Here is a 20,863-nt window from a genome sequence, read left to right as displayed (position 1 = left end):
TTGTGTATGGTGTTAGGGAGTGTTCTAATTTCATTCTTTTCCATGTGGCTGTCCAGTTTTCCCAGTACCACGTATTGAACAGGCTGTCTTTTCTCCATTGTATATTCTTGTCTCCTTTGTCATAGATTAGTTGGCTGTAGGTGTGTGGGTTTAATTCTGGGCTTTCTCTCCTGTTCCACTGATCTATATGTCTGTCTTTGTGCCAGTACCATATGGTTTTGATGATTGTTGCTTTGTAGTGTAGTCTGAAGTCCAGGAGCCTGATTCTTCCAGCTCCATTTTTCTTTTTCAGTATGTCTTTGGCTATTCCGGGTCTTATGTGCTTCCAAAAAAACTTTAAAATATTTTGTTTGAGTTCTGTGAAAAATGTCCTTCGTAATTTGATAGGGATTGCATTGAATCTGCAGATTGCCTTGGGGAGTATCATCATTTTGTTGATATTGACTCTTCCAACCCACGAGCATTGTGTCTTTCCATATATTTGTGTCATCTTTGACTTCTTTCATCAGTGTCTTATAGTTTTCAGAGTACAGTTCTTTTGTCTCTTTAGGTAGTTTTACTCCTAGGTATTGTATTGTTTTAGATGCGATGGTAAACGGAATTGCTTCCCTAATTTCTCTTTCTGATCTTTCATTGTTAGTATATAGAAATGCTGTCGATTTCTGTGTATTAATTTTGTATCCTGTGATTTTGCCAAATTCATTGATGAACTCTTAACAGTTTTCTGGTAGAGTCGTTAGGATTTTCTAGGTAGAGTATTGTGTCATCTGCAAATAGCAGTAGTTTTACTTCTTCCTTTCCAACTTGGATTCCTTTAATTTCTTTTATATCTCTGATTGCTGTGGCTAGGACTTCCAAAACTATGTTGAATAGTAGTGGTGAGAGTGAACATCCTTGTCTTGTTCCTGATCCCGATGGGGATTCATTTAGCTTTTCACCACTGAGAATGATATTAGCTGTGAGTTTATCATATATGGCTTTTCTTATGTTGAGGTAGGTTCCCTCTATGCCCACTTACTGAAGGGTTCTTTTTTTTTTTTTCTTATCAGAGATGGATGTTGGATTTTGTCAAAGGTTTTTTCTGCATCCATTGAGAGGATCATAAGGTTTTTATTCTTCAGTTTGTTAATGTGGTACATCACACTGATTGATTTGCAGATATTGAAGAATCCTTGCCTTCCTGGGATAAATCCATGATGTACAATCCTTTTAATGTATTGTTGGATTTGTTTTGCCAGTATTTTGTTGAGGATTTCTGCATCCGTGTTCATCAGTGAAATTGGTCCGTAGTTTTCTTTTTTTGTGGTATCTTTGTCTGGTTTTTGTATCAGGGTGATGGTGGCCTCACAGAATGAGTTTGGGAGTGTCCCTTCCTCTGCAATTTTTTGGAATAGTTTCAGAAGGATAGTTGTTAGCTCTTCTATAAATGTTTCATAGAATTCACCTGTGAAGCCATCTGGTCCTGGACTTTTGTTTGTTGGAAGGTTATAATCACAGTTTCAATTTCAGTACTTCTGATTGGTCTGTTCATCCTTTCCATTTCATCTTGGTTTAGTCTTGGAAGATTGTACTTTTATAAGAATTTGTCTATTTCTTCTAGGTTTTCCATTTTATTGGCATATAGTTGCATATAGTAGTCTCTTATGAACCTCTGCATTTCTGTGATGTCCATTGTTACTTCTTCTTTTTCATTTCTAATTTTATTGATTTGAGTCCTCTTTTTTTCTTGACACTCTGGGATAGTTTATCAATTTTGTTGATCTTTTCAAAGAACAAGCTTTTCGTTTCATTCATCTTTTCTATGGTTTTCTTCGTTTCTATTTCTTTGATTTATGCTCTGATCTTTGTGATTTCTTTCCTTCTCCTTACATTATGCCTTATCTGTTCTTCTCTCTAGAGCTGCTTTAGATGTAAAGTTAGCTTGTTTATTTGAGCTTTTTCATGTTTCCTGACATGGGCTTGTATTGGTATAAACTTTCCTCTTAGAATGGCTTTTGCTGCATCCCATAGGTTTTGGAGTGTTGTATCTTTGCTGTCATTTGCTTCTAGGTATTTTTTTAATTTCCTCTTTGATTTCTTTAGTGATCCATTGGTTGTTTAGTAGCATGTTGTTTAGTCTCCACATGTTTGTGGTTTTTGCAGTTTTCTTGTTGTTGATTCCCAGTCATATAGTGTTGTGTTCAGAAAAGATGCTTGATATAATTTCAATTTTCTTAAAGTTACTGAGGTTTGATTTGTAGCCCAGGATATGATCAATCTTAGAGAATGTTCCATGTGCACTTGAGAAGAATGTGTATTCTGCTGCTTTTGGATGGAATATCCTATAAGCATCTATTAAGCCCATCTGGTCTAAGGCTTCATTCAGGGCCTGTGTTTCCTTATTGATTTTCTGTCTGGATGATCTGTCTATTAGTATAAGTTGGGTGCTAAAGTCTCCTACTATTATTATGTTATTGTAAATTTCTCTTTTTAAGGTTGTTAGCAGTTGCCTTATATATTGTGGTGAACCTATGTTGGGGGTATAGATATTTAAAATTGTTATATCTTCTTCTGGGACTGATCCTTTGATCATTAGGTAGTGACCTTCCCTGTCCCTTAAAATATTCATTTTAAAGTTTATTTTGTCTGATATGAGTATTGCTACTCCAACTTTCTTTTGATTTCCATTTGCATGGAATATTTTCTTCCATCCTCTCACTTTCAATTTGTATGTGTCCCTAGAAGTGAAATGGGTCTCTTGAAGATAGCATATATATGGGTCTTGTTTTTGTATCCATTCAGCCAGTCTATGTCTTTTGGTTGGGGTGTTTAGTCCATTAATGGGTAATTATTGATATATATACTCTTATTGCCATTTTATTAATTAATTTGGATTTGTTTTTGTTGCTCTTTTTTCTTCCTTCTTCTCTTGTTCTCGCCTCTTGTGGTTTGACGACTCTCTTTAGCATTGTATTTGAGTTGATTTTTCTTATTTGTTTGTGTATAAATTGTAGATTTTTGGTTTGCAGTTATTCTAAAGTTTTGACATAAGAATCTATATATATAATAGATTGTTTTAAGTTGTTGGTCTCTTATTTGCAAATGCATCTCCAGTGTCCTGCATTTGTACCTTCCTCTTCTCACGATTTCTCATTTTGGTGGCATAATTGTGCATGGATGATTTCATATCTTTATTGTATATATACCTTTACTGGTGAGCCTTGTCATTTGTGGAATTTTTGTTTCTGGTTGTGGAATTTTTTTTTTTTGCTGTGTAGAGAAGTTCCTTTAGTATTTGTTGTAAAGCTGGTTTAGTGTTGCTGAATTCTCTTAGCATTTGCTTATCTGTGAAGCTTTTGATTTCTCCTTCAAATTTGAATGAGAGGCTTGCTGGGTAAAGTAATAGTGGTTGGAGGTTTTTTCCTTGAATCACCTTAAGTATATCATACCACTCACTTCTGGCCTGCAGAGTTTCTGCTTAAAAATCTGCCAATAACCTTATTGGGGTTCCCTTGTATGTTATTCGTTTCTTTTCCCTAGCTGCTTTCAAGATTTTTTCTGTTTTTAATGTCAGTCAGTTTAATTAATACATTTCTCGGGGTGTTCCTCCTTGGGTTTATTTTATATGGCACTCGTTGTGCTTCCCGGATTTGAGTGAGTGATTCCTTTCCCATGTCAGGGAAGTTTTTGGCTATTATCTTTTTGAATATTTTTTCTGTCCCTTTGTCTCTCTCCCTCCTTCTGCACCCCTATAATAAGGTGTTGGTGCATTTAACATTATCCCAGAGTTCTCGGAGACTCTCTTCATGTGTTTTCAATCTTTTTTCTCTTTTCCTTTCTGCCTCTGTGATTTCCACTAATCTGTCCTCCACCTCGCTTATTTGTTCTTCTGCCTCCAGTATTCTGCTGTTGGCTGCTTCTAATGAAATTTTTATTTCAGTTACTGTATTTTGCATCTCTTCTTGCTTAAGTTTTATATCTTGTATTTCTTTGCTCAGTGTTTCCTGTAAGTTATTCATCTTTGCCTCCAGTTTATTTCCAATGTCTTGCATCATCTTCAGCATCAACAGTCTAAAGTCTTTTTCCTGGAGGCTGAGAATCTCCTGATCACTTAGCTGTTTTTCTGGGGTTTTTTCTTTCTCCCTCATCTGAGTTATAGTTCTCTGTCTTTTCATTTTTATAGGTTTTTGGTGTGGTGACCTTTTTACAAATAATAGAGTTATAACCTCTCTTGCTTCTAGCATCTGCCCCCTTTGTGGCTGAAGTTGGCACAGGGGCTTGCAGTAGGCTTCCTGATGGGAGGGACTGATGCCTGCCCACTGGTAGGTGGAGCTGATTCCTATCCCTCTGGTGGGTGGGCCTTTGTCTCTGGGTGAGATCAGAGGCGGCTGTGTGCCTGGGGGATCTTTAGGCAGCCTGTTTACTGATGGGCAGGGCTGTGATCCCACCTGGACTGTTCTTTGGCCTGGGGCTTCTCAGCACTGATGGATGGGGCCAGATTTTCCCCAAATGGCCAGCTCCAGAGAAAGGCATGCTGATGAATATTCCCAAGAGCTCTGCTCCCAATGTCCTTCCCCACAACAAGTCACATTCACCACTGTTTTCCCAGGAGGTCCACCAAGAACTGCAGTCAGGTCTGACCCAGATTCCTATGGAAACTTTGCTTTGCCCTGGGACCAGGTGCATGTGAAAGTCTGTGTGTGCCTTTTAAGAATGCGGTCTCCATTTCCCTCAGTCCCATGGAGCTACTGCACACGAGCCCCATTGGCTTTCAATGCCAGATGCTCCGGGGGCTCTTTCTCCTAGTGCCAGATCCCCATACGTGGGGGTTTGATGTGGGGCTCAGAACTCTCACTCCTGTAGGTGAGTCTCTGTGGTACAGTTACTTTCCAGTCTGTGGGGCTTCCCACCTGGGAGGTATGGGCTTGCTTATAAGCACACCTCCTACCTCTTGATGTGTCCTCCTCTTTGTTTTCTGAAGTAGGATATCTTTTTGAAATTTCTGCTCCATTTGGTTGAAGATTGCTCTGCGTTGGTTGTAAATTTTGTTGTTTTTAGGAGAGAAGTTGAGCTCCAGTCCTATTCTGCCATCTTAATCCCATCTCCTGAATTTTCTATTAGGTAATATTGAGAATTTCAATAATAGTGCATGGAAAGTGTTGGAGATGATCAGAGAAAGACAGGTCTGGGAAAAGACTACAGAAGTAAGACAAAAGGCAGAGGAATGTATATATTTTTTCCATAAAGCTTTAGGAAAGATAAATAAAGCAAGGAGAAGTAAAATTTACCTTCAGAAGTACCATCAGAGACAGGGGTGGGAGGAGATCTAACACTGAAAGGGAAGCAGAAGGGAGGCCTATGCAATGTGGATTCAAAATCAAAAAGGCATCACACATTTTCATGGACAATGGAGAGCCATTGAATGACTTTTTGCACAAGAAATATATCCCATATGATAAAATAAATGTCAGTATCTTGTTAGAACTGTTGGTGGACGCCATCTAGAAAAGTTTCTGATGAGGAAAGGAATAAATGGATCAGTTAAATTAGAATCTCTGTTTATTATCTTTAAAGGTGTCAAGGTCACAAAAGCCAAGGAAAATCTGAGGGACTGTTTTATATTGTAAGAAATTAAGAAGAAAACTAAATGCAAAGCATGAGTCTGACCTTTATCATTTTGCTATTAAAGATCCATTTGCTATTTATTGGTGAAATGTGAATGGAGTTTGAAGATTTGATGGTAGTAATGTTTTAGTCAGGAAACTATTATTAGTCTCCTAAATTGGATGCCTGTGATGTGGTTATATAGGAAAATGTCCCTTAATTTTAAAAATACACACTAAAGTATTCAGAGAAATGGCACTTAACCACAAACATTTATTTTAAAAAGTTTTGTACACTAAGCTTGAAATTACGTTAAAAAATTAGAATCTTTAAGGATGGCTCTGGACATAGTATTTAAAAAACTGACTAGGTGATTTCAACATGGAAATTAAGGCTAGAAACCACTGCTTCATCACCAACATTATATACTTTTGTACTAAGTACATGAACCTAATTTATTTAACCAAACTTTTCTGTCTTTTCCTTCAAAAATGACTTATTAAAGAGTTTCTACAGGCCAGGCAAGATAGAATCTCTTTCTGATGAGTACGAAGTCTCATGGGGAAATGTGCTGTAATAATAATAATATAATTATCACTTGTTCAGCAACTATCATGTGCTAAACACTATGCCATTTGATAGGGCAGGTACTGCTATTATCATTTTTTACAGAATTGTATCTGTACACAATGAAATGAGTAACTCCTCCTGGAGTACAGAGCTATGTTGACTCTTGACTACATTACTGTATTAGAGGAAAGCAAAGTGCTATGAAAACACACAGTTGGAGCTCTGATGCAGACTATGGGTGTCAAGGAAGCTTAATCAGAGGAAAGAACATCAGACATATCTCTAGACATGCATCCTATTCCCAATATGAATTACAAGTACTTTTTAAATGAACATTTGTGCAGATAACGTTCCATTTAGTAGTCTGCTGCTGCCCCTCCTTCTTTGATGATATTCCACATAGAAGAATTCTGGGAAAAAGTAAATGGAAAAACCCCATGGCTTTCAATACCTGTTGCCACATGGCTGTCACCAGCAATATGAAGGTATCTATTTTACTGAAGACTTACCAACTTATCAGAAGTGGCCATTGTTACTTTAAAGAGTCTTTGCTATTAGTAGAAAATATTTCTTTTATTATGAATTATGCTAAACATTTTTCCATTAATTCTTCCTTTAAAGCATGAATTTAAACTCTTTATAATTATTACCAACAAAGTCCTCAGTGCATGTTACCAGTAAAATAATATCCTAGAATGTCTCCTCCTCTACAGAAGCTGCTATTTCCCCTATAACCACAAAAGTGGTTGTGTCACAGTAACAACACCTAATGAAATCAGATTTCTGTATTCATGCTAAGATCCTTGAGCTCTCAAATTTCAACAGTGAGCTCAATGAGGACAGGAAATGTCTGATTTTGAAATCCTGTCACAAAGTTAGCAAGTAAAACATATTCTATAACTGTTTGCTATAAGAATAAGTAAATAATGGATAGTGACAAAACATAAATTGAAACCTTACTTTCTGAGCTCACACATTATGACACAAACTTAGCTCAGTAAACATCACATGAGAAAAAGAAGTTGCTTGTTCCCTTCTTGCCATATAACTAGGGAACCCATGATTCTACTGTGCCCATGACAGTTCTGGTTTATACTCTTTGTCCTAACATTCTGTTTGATTAATTCTGGATTGGGCAATACATTTTATGGTCACTCTACAGCTAAAGGATGTTCCCTTAATGATGAGTAGATCTAAGTACAAAGTGCTTCCCTGGACAGAGAATTTGTCTCTGTGTCACTCTGAACTTCACTTTAAAGCCTATGAGCAGATAACTCTTTAGACTTCATAGTATTTTTTATAATATCTTATCATTTAAAGCTAAGTAACAGTTTGCAAACTGTTAATGCCTAACTAGGAGAACATTCCTTGATGGTATCAGCCCTCTTTATTCCATTTTATTGATAAGAGAAGTGAGGTATGGGAAGAAAACGTGACTTATTCCAGGTCATATCAAGTATGAATCATTGGCCATGTGAAAGGGAGCTATTGGAGCTCCAACTTCAGGTTTTTGATTAATCCTCTCAGCCATTAATTTGCAATTAAATCTTCCATGCAGTTAGATTAGAAAGATTTTAATCATTTAGTAAATGGCTTTGTAAACTGCAGCAGTAATAATCTAATTCAAATTGCATGAGCAAAATCACAGGCATACTTTAGATAATATTTTAATGGCCATAAATTCATGGTTAATAATATTTCAATTTCACTGAACAATAGTCTGAATTTAAGTCTAATTTACAGGTCCTAATTTATCGGATGGTAAATGGAATATTTATAAAATAAATGTAAAGTTAAAGTTAAATTTAACCCTTTGGATAATTAAAAATTAATTTTTTTTTTTACATTTTAGAATTGTTTATGTCTAAATTTCTACTAGGGTGCAGTTTGGATAAGATTTTAGCAGATTGACATTCTGGACTATAACAGAAAATCTTAATGGAGCTATCAAAGTCATTTTCTATATCAACAAAAAACAAAAATTGATAGAAATAAATTTAATAGGCTATGTCTAAGACTCATATAAAAAAGAAGCATAAAAGAAGGACATATGATATATGCAGTTGGAGAACTATTATAGATAAAGTCACCCCCACATTAATATACAAATACAGTATAATGTCAGTCAAGATCTACTGGCACCTGTGGGGTAGGATAAAGAACTTGGTCAACTCATGTACAGTTCATTTTGAGCAATACATTTAAGATAATAACCAAGAAAACATTTTAAAACTGTAAACTACATGTTTAGAAACAAAAAAGACCTAGAACAGCCAAAGACATACTGAAAAAGAAAAATGGAGCTGGAAGAATCAGGCTTCCGGACTTCAGACTATACTACAAAGCAACAATCATCAAAACCAGGAGTTCCCGTCGTGGCGCAGTGGTTAACGAATACGACTAGGAACCATGAGGTCGCGGGTTCAGTCCCTGCCCTTGCTCAGTGGGTTAAAGATCCTACGTTGCTGTGGCTCTGGTGTAGGCCGGGGGCTACAGCTCCGATTAGACCCCTAGTCTGGGAACCTCCATATGCTGTGGGAGAGGCCCAAAGAAATAGCAAAAAAAAAAAGACAAAAACAAAACAAACAACCATATGGTACTGGCACAAAGACAGACATATAGATCAGTGGAACAGGAGAGAAAGCCCAGAATTAAACCCACACACCTACAGCCAACTAATCTATGACAAAGGAGACAAGAATATACAATGGAGAAAAGACAGCCTGTTCAATACGTGGTACTGGGAAAACTGGACAGCCACATGGAAAAGAATGAAATTAGAACACTCCCTAACACCATACACAAAAATAAACTCCAAATGGATTAAAGACCTAGATATAAGACCAGATACTATAAAACTCTTAGAGGAAAACATGGGCCAAACACTCTCTGACATAAACGACAGCAGCAGCATCTCAGATCCACCTCTTAGAGTAATGACAGTAAAAACAAATATAAACAAATGGGCCTTAATTAAACTTACAAGTTTCTGCACAGCAAAGGAAACCCTAAACAAAATGAAAAGACAACCCACAGAATGGGAGAAAATCTTTGCAAGTGAATCAACTGACAAGGGATTAATCTCCAAAATTTATAAACACCTTCCGTAGCTTCATACCAAAAAAACAAACAACCCCATCAAAAAATGGGCAGAAGATCTAAACAGACAGTTCTCCAAAAAAGACATACAGATGGCCAAAAAAATACATGAAAAGATGTACAACATCACTCATTATTAGAGAAATGCAAATTGAAACCACGATGAGGTGCCACCTTACACCAGCCAGCATGGCCGTCATCAAAAAGTCTATAAACAATAAGTACTGGAGAGGGTGTGGAGAAAAAGGAACCCTAGTACACTGTTGGTTGGATTGTAAATTGGTGCAACCACTGTGGAAAACAGTATGGCGATTCCTCAGAAAACTAAACATAGAACTCCCATTTGATCCAGCAATCCCACTGCTGGGCATCTATCCAGAGAAAACCACAACTTGCAAAGACACATGTACTCTGATGTTCATTGCAGCACTCTTTGCAATAGCCAGGTCATGGAAACAACCTAAATGTCCATCAACAGAGGAGTGGATCAAGAAGATGTGGTACATGTACACAATGGAATATTACTCAGCCATTAAAAGGAAAGAAATAATGGCATTTTTAGCAACATGGATGGACCTAGAAATTATAATGCTAAGTGAAGTCAGTCAGACAATGAGACACCAACATCAAATGCTATCAGTGACATGTGGATTCTGAAAGAAGGACACAATGAACTTCTTTGCAGAACAGATGCTGACTCATAGACATTGAAAAACTTATGGTCTCTGGAGGAGACAGTATGGGGGATAGGGGGATGTGCTTGAGTTGTGGGATGGAAATACTGTGAAACTGGATTGTGATGATCTTTATACAACTATAAATGTTATCAATTCATTGAGTAATAAAAAAATGAACAAGAAAAAGAAAAAACAAATAAAGCTGTAAACTACAACAATAAAAATAATATTTTTCTGGCACAAATATAATAATACTGCAAGTTCAGAAACAGGCATAGATGTGTATAAGTATTTAATAAGTGGAAAATAACAATGAAAGAATAGAAGGATTTAATAAACAATGTTGTGACAGCTGACTAGATCCATACCTCACACCATAAGTCATAAATTCCAAGTAAGCTGAATATGTCATTGTAAGAAAATGAAAATAAAATGTTGGGGAAGGTTTTTCTATATACAACTTTAAAGACACACACACACAAAGACTGAGAGATTTAACAGAAAACATAATACTAAAATAAATATTAAGGATATCAATTCTTTTTCTGTCATTCATGCTTTAATCACTTAAATTTATCATTTGTCTTTTAATTTCATTTAGCTCCTTCTGACACACAAATTTTTTTTTAATTTGTAAGAAGTTAAAAATACTAATCTTTTCTTCAAAATTTCTTTCCTTTGGCTGCGAAATGACTTTTTTTTTTTTTTTGCTTTTTGGGGCTGCACTTGCAGCATACGGAAATTCCCAGTGTAGGGGTTGAATCAGAGCTACATCTGCTTGCCATGGCCATGGCCACAGCAACGCAGAACCCAAGCCATGTCTGTGACCTACACCACAGCTCACGGTAACGCTGGATCCTGACCCACTGAGCAAGGCCAGGGATCGAACATTCATCTTCATGAATACTAGTTGGATTCATTTCCACTGAGCCACAACAAGAACTCCTCGAAATGAGTTTCTTAATCCCAAATCATACACATTTTCACTTATATTTTCTTGTAATTTTTTTCATTGTTTCTTATGTTAATTAAACAGACGAGAAGTCAAAATATGGCTTTGTCCTATAGTAGCTGTTTGATTTGAGGATGTCTCTATTTCATTTTCCTGACAAACTAGACATAATGCCAACCTGTTAGAATTTTGTGGAGATTAAATGGAATAATTTATACAAAGAATTTGTCATATTTATTATAGAATTTGGTATATAAAAAGAGCCAATAAATGGCTGCTATTACTTTTAATACCCTCCTATTGCATATTCGACTTCTCAATTTCATTGGTAAATCCTCATGACTAGAAACCTAAGGTAATGGTATTTTTACCTGTTTTTTAAAACAAATTTCACATTATTTAACCAACGTTATAGTTCTTTACTTTAAAAAAAATTAAACTATAATATATACCAATCAGAAAAATATCTTAATTCTTTGAAAACTACCCAATTACATACAGCATCCTACAATTTGATCCTTTAAAGTTGTAATCTGAAGTTATCAAATGGCTAAAGAATACTGTAATCCAAGAGTACTGAAAAGTTCCTTACACACTAGAACTGCTGAGATTATTTATGAGCTTGAAATATAAATAGCATGTTTACTCTTCTTTATCTTACCTCTAATAGGCCGTCCTCTGGCAGATCAGTACAGTGTACAGCATTCTGGATCTTAGTTTTACCAAAGATTGCTCGGAGGGTTCCAGGGCGTAAATGCCGGGCAATTTCCTATTAAACACACATCAACATATACATTAAAGTCAGCCATGTAGTGTTAATTTTAAAAAATCATCAGCTTTAGAATCACTTGCAATTATTGGTTAATGAAATACATGTATACATTGTTGGTACTGATTTTTCCTGGAAATAGCATAAATGTATGAAAACTGAGGAATGAAAAATAAGACTTTTTTTTGGCCCAATGTAAAGTCCAGTGCAATTTATTTTAAAAGGGCAATAATAATAACACCTTTTTTATCAACACATGAGAATCACAAAAAATATGAACCCAGTTCATTATTGCGAAAGACTTGTATTTTATAAAGACAACAGATAATCTAACACCTAGATCTAAAATCAACTAGTGTGATGGTATTGATTGCAAAAGAGTTTTCAAAATGTTACAGTTGTATCAGTTTAATGCTAGTGAAATTTAGGAGAAAAATGGTTACAAATAACTCATAAAATTGTGGGTAAAAGGAAGCATAGGTTTAAAAAATTGAAGAAGTAGGCCTATCAATGACCTACTTAGACCTACTTAACAGTCTGTTTTTCTAAGCTAGAAATTTTCAAAACTCCTATTTTAACTTTGAAATATACATAAAGAAGATGTTTACTACACATGAATATTTAAAAATAACAACAAAAAAATACCTGTGTGCCTATTATTAAGCTGAATTAATATTACAATAACTTACAAGGGCCCTGTGTACCCCATCCTCATTCTACACTATCCCTATATCCACCCAGAGGTTAACATTAATATCAATTTTACTCAAAGATTTGCTTATTTTCAGTTTTAAGGCAACTTTTCACATTTGTCCATGTAAATATATGCAGTTGTAACTCACTTGTTTTTATTACCGTAAGTATGATAGAGCATACTTTATTCATTTGCATGTTAATGGACATTCAATTAATTTCTTCTCTCTTCTCATGTCTCTCTGTCCTTCCCCATCTCTCTCTCTCTCTCTAGCTCTCACACACACCCAATCACAAACAACTCTGCTACAAGCATTCTTGTACATGGTGCACATGCGCAAGAGTTTTTAATGAATCAGGGAACATATGTATTCAGGTTTACTAAGTACTATCAATTTTCTTAAATGGTTGGAACAATTAAGCCTCAATCATCAGTGCACAAGGATTTCCATCTCCACAGCAAAGCCAACATTTGATATTGACTTAAAATTTGCATGTTAACAAGTGTGAAATGGTATCTCATTGTGTTAGTATGCATTTCCTTGATTACTAAAGAAATTGAGTGTCTTTTCATATATATCCCTTACTTTTAGTAAAATGCCTGTTCTTAATTTTTCTCAATTTTTCTATTGTGTTACTCTTTTTCTTTTTGATAGTTACTCTTTTATTTTATTATTATTATTTTTTTTACAGTTGCACCTGCAGCATATGGAAGCTCCCAGGCGAGGGGGTGAATTGGAGCTGCAGCTGTAGGCTATGCCACAGCAACGGCAACACTGGATCTAACCACATATGCAACCTATGCCACAGCTTGCGGTCCAGATTCTTAACCCACTGAGAACGGTCATGGATCAAACTTGTATCCTCACAGATACTATGCTGGGTTCTTAACCCACTGAGCCACAACTGGAATTCCCTAATGGTTATTCTTAACACAAATTTTTTTTTTCTTTTGCTTCCTTTTAGAGCTGTACCTGTGGTATATGGAAGTTCCCTGGCTAGGGGTCGAATTGGAGCTACAGCTGCTGGCCGACACTACAGTCACAGCTACACAGTATCCAAGCTGCATCTGCAACCTACGCCACAGCTCACAGCAACGCAAGATCATCAACCCACTGAGCAAGGCGAGGGATCAAACCCGTATCCTCATGGATACTAGTCAGGCTTATTACCACTGAGCCACAATGAGAACTTCCGCAATACATTCTGAATTCTATTTTTTGTCAGTTATATATAATGCAAAATATCTTTTTCCAGTGTGTAGCTTGTCTAAGTTTTGTTTTTATGATAATAAGAAACACTAAATTTTAATAAAAGTAATCTTTACATTTATGATTTGTGAGGTTTTTGTTGTTGTTGTTGGTTTTTGCCACTGCATGTAGCAGCTTGAACCTGGGCTGCAGTGGTGAAAACACCAAATCCTAAACACTAGACCATTACAGAACTCTCCATGCTTCATTTCTTAAGGAATTACTCCCAACTCCAAGATCATAACGATACTCATCTCTACTGTCTTCTGAAACTTTTAGAGTTTTGCTTTCCACATTAAGTTCTTGATCCACCTTGAATTGACTTTGACTATCATGTGAGGTAGATATCCATTTTCATTTTTCCCATTTGGATATTTAACTCCCCTACCTACCACCATTTATTGACTTATTTCTCTTTTTCCCCAGCAATCTCAAACAATAGCTCTGTTATATCAAGGTATTCATGTATGTATGGGTCTGCTTGCTATTTGGTTCCATTGGACTTTTTGTCTATTTTTACATCTATCTTACACTGTCTTAACTATAACTTTATATGTCTTCATCTGGCAATGCAAGTCCCCCAGATATTGGCTTTGAATATACTAAGTTTGAGTTGCCTCAAATACATGGCTATGAGTCTAGAGTTCAGAGAAGTGTTCCACACTCCAAATAACAATTTTAGGGTCAATAGCATATATATGATATGTAAATTTATAGGTTAAGGAGTTCCCATTATGGCTCAATGGTAACCAACCCGATTAATATCCATATGGATGTGGATTTGATCCCTGGCCTCACTCAGTGGGTTGGGGATCCAACGTTGCCATGAGCTGTCGTGTAGGTCGAAGACATGGCTTGGACCCGGCATTACTATGGATGTGGTGTAGGCCAGCAGCTACAGCTGCAATTTGATCCCAAGCCTGGGAAGGTCCATATGCTGTGAGTGTGGTCCTAAAAAAAGACAAATATAAATAAATAAAGTGACAGGTTAGATAAGATCATAAAGGCAATGAGGAGAGGAATCACAGGGGCATCACATTATTAAAATGTCAAGGAAATGAGGAGAGATGAGCAAAGGAGACTGAGAAGGAAAAGCCAGCTTGGTAAGAAGAAAGGCAGGAGTGTCCTTTTCTAGAAGACAGTGAAGAAAAGCATCAAGGACGGAGTTATCAACAGTGTCAAATGTTGCAGTTAAGTCAAGTAGGGTAAAGTCTGAGAACTGACTATTAGATTTTTCTAAATGGAGTCACTGATATCCTTGACAAGGGCAGTTTCAGAGAAGGGGAGAAAAGTTAAAGACTGATTATTATGATTTCAAAAGAAAATGAAAGTGGAAGAACTGGGAAAGTGAATATAGGCAACTAAGTTGAGGAATTTTACTGCAAATGGGAGAAAAACAGAGAAGTAACTGGAGAGAGAAGCAAGATTGAGAGAGAGTTTTTTTTTTGTTTTGTTTTGTTTTTGTTTTGTTTTTTTTTTTTTGAGGAAGAGGAGGGGATATTGCTTTTAAAGTGGGAAAAATAAGAGCATGTTTCCATGCTGATAGGAATGATACAACAAAGAGAAAAACTGATGAAGCATAAAGGAGAAGAGAGAATTGCTGGAGGGATGAGAGCAAGTGAGTAAGTAGAGGAGCTGGCCTTATCCAAGAGCGTGGGACATTCACCTTGAGTTCAAGACCGTACATGGGCCCAAGTGTAGTTATGTGAGTTTATGGAATAGTGGGAACTTACGGAAGTTCTTTCTCTATTTTTAATTTTTACTGAGATATAACACACATATGGTAACATACATTGGTTTTGTACATGGTAACATGCATTGGTTTTAAGCGTACTGCTCCATGAATTCCGTCAAATGCATGTACACTCGGTAATCATCATCCTTTTAGAACATTTCTAAAGTTCCCTCTTGTCATTTTCTTTTGAATCATTCTGTTTTACAATGAAAAAGTCAGCAAGATTGTCATCAGCTGAGAAGAAGGATGAGGAGGAGGTTTTGGGGATCTGAGGAGAGAAAAGAGGGTATGAGATACATTTCAAGAGAACAGGAAAGTAAATGGACTAGAAAAATGAATATGATTGCTCAGTAGCACTAAGGGCTCTCTTGGGGTTAGTGACCATGAATGTAAAGGGAGAACTATGTGTTCTTCTCCAGTCATGTTCAGCTGCATGAGCACAGGAGAAGGTTACGCAGAAAGTTGAATGTAATAAGGGTTAGGGTTTCACACAACAACAAAACAAGAGAAAAACAACACAAGAGAGGGGTAAGGGAGTTGAGGGTGTATGTAAGGGAATATTGATAATGATGCACATAAAACTTTTTAATTGAGGAGGAAAGTAAGTGAGGCCCTGGTGATTAAAGGGGTGAGAGACAATGAGAAGATAGATCAATGGATTAGAACTCCTAGTAGGATGAAATGATTATGGAAATCAGTGTGTTAGGAGATAAGAGCTAGAAAGTTAAGAGATAGGATACCTAAAATTGGAATTACTGGAGGTTGGCTGAGAGGGGGTTACAGAGATTTATAATGACCGGTTTTAAGGTATAATTATGGCTGAGGTCAGGTGAAGGGCAAGAAGGTTGGAAGATAGGAGAACAGCAGATGGAGAGGCTAAGGTATGGAATGGATTACTCATACGAATATGGAGATCACCAAGAATTATGATAGGTGTATCATGCAAGGATGCAAGCAGCATTCACATCTGTGATTTCATCACTTAAGCACATTTTAAAGGCAAGTATTCTCCCAAGGCAATAGAAATAAAAACCAAAATAAACAAATGGGACCTAATCAAACTTATAAGCTTTAGCATAGCAAAAGAAACCATAAAAATATGAAAAGACAACTCACAGAATGGAAGAAAATACTTGCAGATGAGACAACTATCAAGAGCTTAATTTCCAAAATATACAAACAGCCCATACAATGCAACAACAATAACAAAACCCAAACAATCCAATCAAAAATGTGCAAAGACCTAAATAGACATTTCTACGAAGACCTACGTATGACTGACACATGAAAAGATGTACAACATTGCTAAATACTAGAGAAATGAATATCAAAACTATAATGAGGTACCATCTCACATGGATAAGAATGGTTATCATCAAAAGGCTACAAATAGCAAATGCTAAAGAGGGTGTGGAGAAAAGGGAGCCCTCCTATGCTGTTGGTGGGAAGGTAAGTTGATACAGTCATTATGAAAAACAGCATGGAAGTTCCTCAAAAAAACTAAAAAGAGAATTATCATATGATCCAGCACTCCCACTCCTGGGAGTATATCTGGAAAAAACTATAATTCAAAAAGATACATGTACCCATATGTTCACAGCAGCACCATTCTCAATAGCCAAGACATGGAAGCAATCTAAATGTCTACTGACAGACGATTGGATAAAGAAGATGTGGTATATATTTATATATATATATAATGGAATACTACTCGGCCTTAAAAAAGAATGAAATAATGCCATTTGTAACAACATGGATGGATAAGTCAGAAAGAGAAATACAAATACCATATATCACTTATATGTGGAATCTAATATATGACACAAATTAACCTATCTACAAAAGAGAAACACTCAGACAAGAACAGACTTGTGGTTGCCAATGGGAAGAGTTGTGGAGAAGGGATGGAATGGGAATTTGGGACTAGAAGATGCAGACTATTACATATGGAAGGTATAAACAACAAGGTCCTACTGTATAGCACAGGGAACTATATTCAATATACTGAGATAAATCATAATGGAAAAGAATATAAAAATAATGTGGCAGAAATGAACACAACTTTGTAAATCAACTACACCTTAATGAAAACAGTAGAAAAAAAGTCATGCGTTAATTTAATTACTTAAGTCTTACTTTCAAGGTTTCCAGCAAATATCAGTTATAAATGTATTAACCAAATGTATAAACTAGGAAATAAGGATGAATTTATTTTTATTTCATATGCATTACTTTCTTTCTGTTCCTCATAATTTTCCTGGGAATGAAGTACACAATATTAAACACCTACTCTACTCATGAAGTGGTAAGCTGCTATTCTGTTAAATAAGATATACTTTGTAAACTTATGAAAGGAGAACAAAAGGTGAGTACTTATTTTCCTTTCCTTATCATTTCAGATTGGGGGAAATTTTTGACTCACTTTGATTAATCTGCTTCATAAGAACTTATTCTCTAACCACTTTTATTTGGTGCTCATCATATTCGTTAAAGTATTGTCTTTAGGCGTTCCCATTGTGGCGCAGGGGAAATGATTCCAACTAGTAACTGTGAGGTTGAGGGTTTGATCCTTGGCCTTGCTCAGTAGGTTAAGGATCCGGCACTGCAGTGAGCTGTGGTGTAGGTCACAGATGCAGCTCAGATCCTTTGTTGCTGTGGTTGTGGCATAGGCCAGCAGCTGTAGCTCCAATTCGACCCCTAGCCTGGGACCTTCATATGCCGTGAGTGTGGCCCTAAAAAGCAAAAGGAAAAAAAAATTGCTTTTAATATTTACTTGACCTCTAAAAGGATTCGTGGCAGGGGGTGTTGTACTGTGGTCTCTTTGGTCTTTTTTTTTTTTTTTTTTGGCTTTTTAGGGATGCACATGTGGTGTATGGAAGTTCCCAGGCTAGGGAGCAGGGGGGTCAAATTAGAGCTTCAGCTGCCGGCCTGCACCATAACCACAGCAATGTAGGATCTATGCGCCTCATCTGCAACCTACCCCACAGCTCATGGCAACACCGGATACTTAACCCACTAAGTGAGATCAGGGATGGAACCTACAACCTCATGGATACTAGTTGGGTTTGTTAGTGCTGAGTCACAATAGGAACTCCGTCTTTGGTCTCCTTTTGAAGGAATTTGTTGAGTTTTTGTTTTGTTTTGTTTGTTTATTTTTTTGCATCCTAATACAGAGTTAGTTCGAGTGAATATCTCATGGGTAGTTGAATATTGTCAGAGGTTGCATTCTCTTGGAAACCAACACTGAGATGGAAATCTGCACGCAGGAAGTTTACTGGGGAGTGGCCTCAGGATCTACACTTGTAGGGAAGGGAGGAAAACAAGAATGGGCAGAAGGAGAAGCTGAACTTCACTGCAGTAATATCAGAAGCCTCTTCTACAAACAGCTCTGGAGCTTCAGAGTTGTCCTCTATTGAAGCAAAGGGGTTGAACATTTATCTCTCCAAACTGACAAGTCACTGCATATAGGCCACCCCAGGAAAGGGGGCATGCCCTTGGGCAGGTGACTTTGGCAGAGGGCAGTATCTGGAGGGGGACTTACTGTGCTATTGAGAGCTGCCAACACTTCTAGCAGCTGGGGAATGGGCACCCTAGTCATTAAGGGCAGAGTGGGATCTGAGTTGCCCTCTAATACATACCTACAAACACAGACACACACGCACATATGAAACATGCGGTATATATAACATAATGATAAATGTGGCATTGCAGACTATTTCAGTCTGATTTCCGTTCTTTTTAGGTAACTAATTTGTTTTTCTTTTCTGGAAGGTTGTGCATTATTTCTTTTTTACCTAAGCATTGGGCACTTACCAGTACTCAATAGTCTAGTCCTGCTTGAAGAGACACAACTTCAGTTTCTGTTATCTCTTTTATTATTTTCTCTCCTCCATTTTATTTCTACTTTCCTTTAGCCATTTCCATGTCATATATATTGAAATGTCTGGTTCCATCTTCCGTCTCTCTTTTCTCTTATACTTTTCATCTAATTGTTTTTTTGTGTTATATTCTGGGAGAATTTCTCCATTTGAATGGTACCACCTCACTAATTTGTTTTTAAACTTTGTCTACTGCACAATTCTATTCATTTCCTGAGTATTTTTTAACATTTTAAAAATTATATTTAAAATTTTATGTATATTTATTTTTATGGATCCAATATTCTGTTTCTGGGGATACTGACTGTATTATTTTAAAGATTTTTGTTAGTTCTATTTGTTGTCCTTAGATATTGGTTCTATTTATTGTGTTTGGTGTTTTCTTTATGGTAGGACTTAACTTCAAATTGGTTGGTAATCCTGGCTCTTTATCTTTGAAATTCTCTATTTATCTGTCATAGAAGCCAGGGACATACTGACAGGTAGAGTATGCTGGTTGTTTTTTTAGTAGAAAGTGGGGCTTCCCATTTTTCCTGAGTGTCACTTGCCACCTACCCACTTCACAGCCTCTAACTAAAGCCCCTCATTCACTGCCTTGGGGCTGTAGCTAAAAGCATTAACTGACTTAAGGAAGCAGAGGGGAAAGGACTGATTTATTCTGCTGCTCTTCAGGCAGCCTCCGCACCAATCACCCTGCTGAAGGCTTCAGGTCCCTCCTCAGCACTATGTCCACAGTTCTGATGTGCAGCCAGACCTCCTGCCCTGTCCCAGAAGCCCTCTTCAGCATGCTTTAGAGAATACTTCTCCTTAGCACTCCAATGCTATCTGCTTTTTGCCTTTCACAGCTAATGGTCTGCTAATGGTAGGCAATCTTTTGTTTTCCAGTATGGCTAGAAATTTACTCTTTAAATAAAACAAGACAAAATAAAACACATCTCCCATAATTTCTGAGGATTGGAAAGGGAAAGAATGATGGGCACATATAGTTATCTGCCATGCTAAGGAAAACTCACTTTACTGACATCTCTATTTCTCCAAACCCAATAAGTTACCCTTAATTCATTTTCATGCTGCTATCACTGTGTGTCTAAAACATAGATATTATCATGCTACTCACTTGCCATGTCATAGTGTCTAAACCTGTTAAGTGTGGCATTCAAGCTCCTCCACATTCTGCTAAATCATCTTTTAGGCCTCATTCACAGCTTCCCTGAAATCTTAAATCCCAATAATACAATTTCCTCTATAAAACTAACTTGAATTCCTTCCAGAGTAATTCTTCCTTTCCCACTGTTCCAACAGGAATTTATGCTTATTGCAGTTCCCTGACTTGTAATGTATATAGTTTTTATGTATGCCTATTTCAGTAAGTTTCCACTAGACTATCAACTCTTTAACACAATATAAAACTTCCTTGATATTCTTATTTATGAACACAGTAAATGTTTGCTAAATATTTTTTGACTGAAATAAGATGACAACACTTCTATTCAGGGAACCAGGATGGAGCAGAATGAAGAATAAGGGCTGTGAAGGAATGTTCTCTGGATGTGAATTTTGCCATTGTCACTTACTGCTTATACAGCCATGCCATGTTGCTTAACCCTTCTGCCTGTTGTAATGTTCTCATTTGCAAAATAGGGATAAAAATAGGACT

The 20,863-nt window shown here is 36.7% G+C and overlaps 1 protein-coding gene across 4 annotated transcripts in view; it reads right to left on the bottom strand.

Annotated features, from left to right (window-relative positions):
• NME7 (NME/NM23 family member 7) overlaps nucleotides 1-20,863 on the bottom strand; it is a 272,370-nt gene that overhangs the window by 45,479 nt on the left and 206,028 nt on the right. For all 4 annotated transcript variants that reach the window (XM_021089439.1, XM_021089441.1, XM_021089440.1 and 1 more), the window contains one exon: nucleotides 11,543-11,650. In XM_021089439.1, coding sequence (XP_020945098.1) covers nucleotides 11,543-11,650 — 108 coding nt within the window. The remainder of the gene's footprint in view (nucleotides 1-11,542; nucleotides 11,651-20,863) is intronic.

This window comes from Sus scrofa, chromosome 4 (assembly GCF_000003025.6).
Source record: "Sus scrofa isolate TJ Tabasco breed Duroc chromosome 4, Sscrofa11.1, whole genome shotgun sequence".
Taxonomy (NCBI): domain Eukaryota; kingdom Metazoa; phylum Chordata; class Mammalia; order Artiodactyla; family Suidae; genus Sus; species Sus scrofa.
The sequence above is the reverse complement of the archived record's forward strand: the minus strand, read 5'-3'. Positions and strand labels throughout refer to the sequence as shown.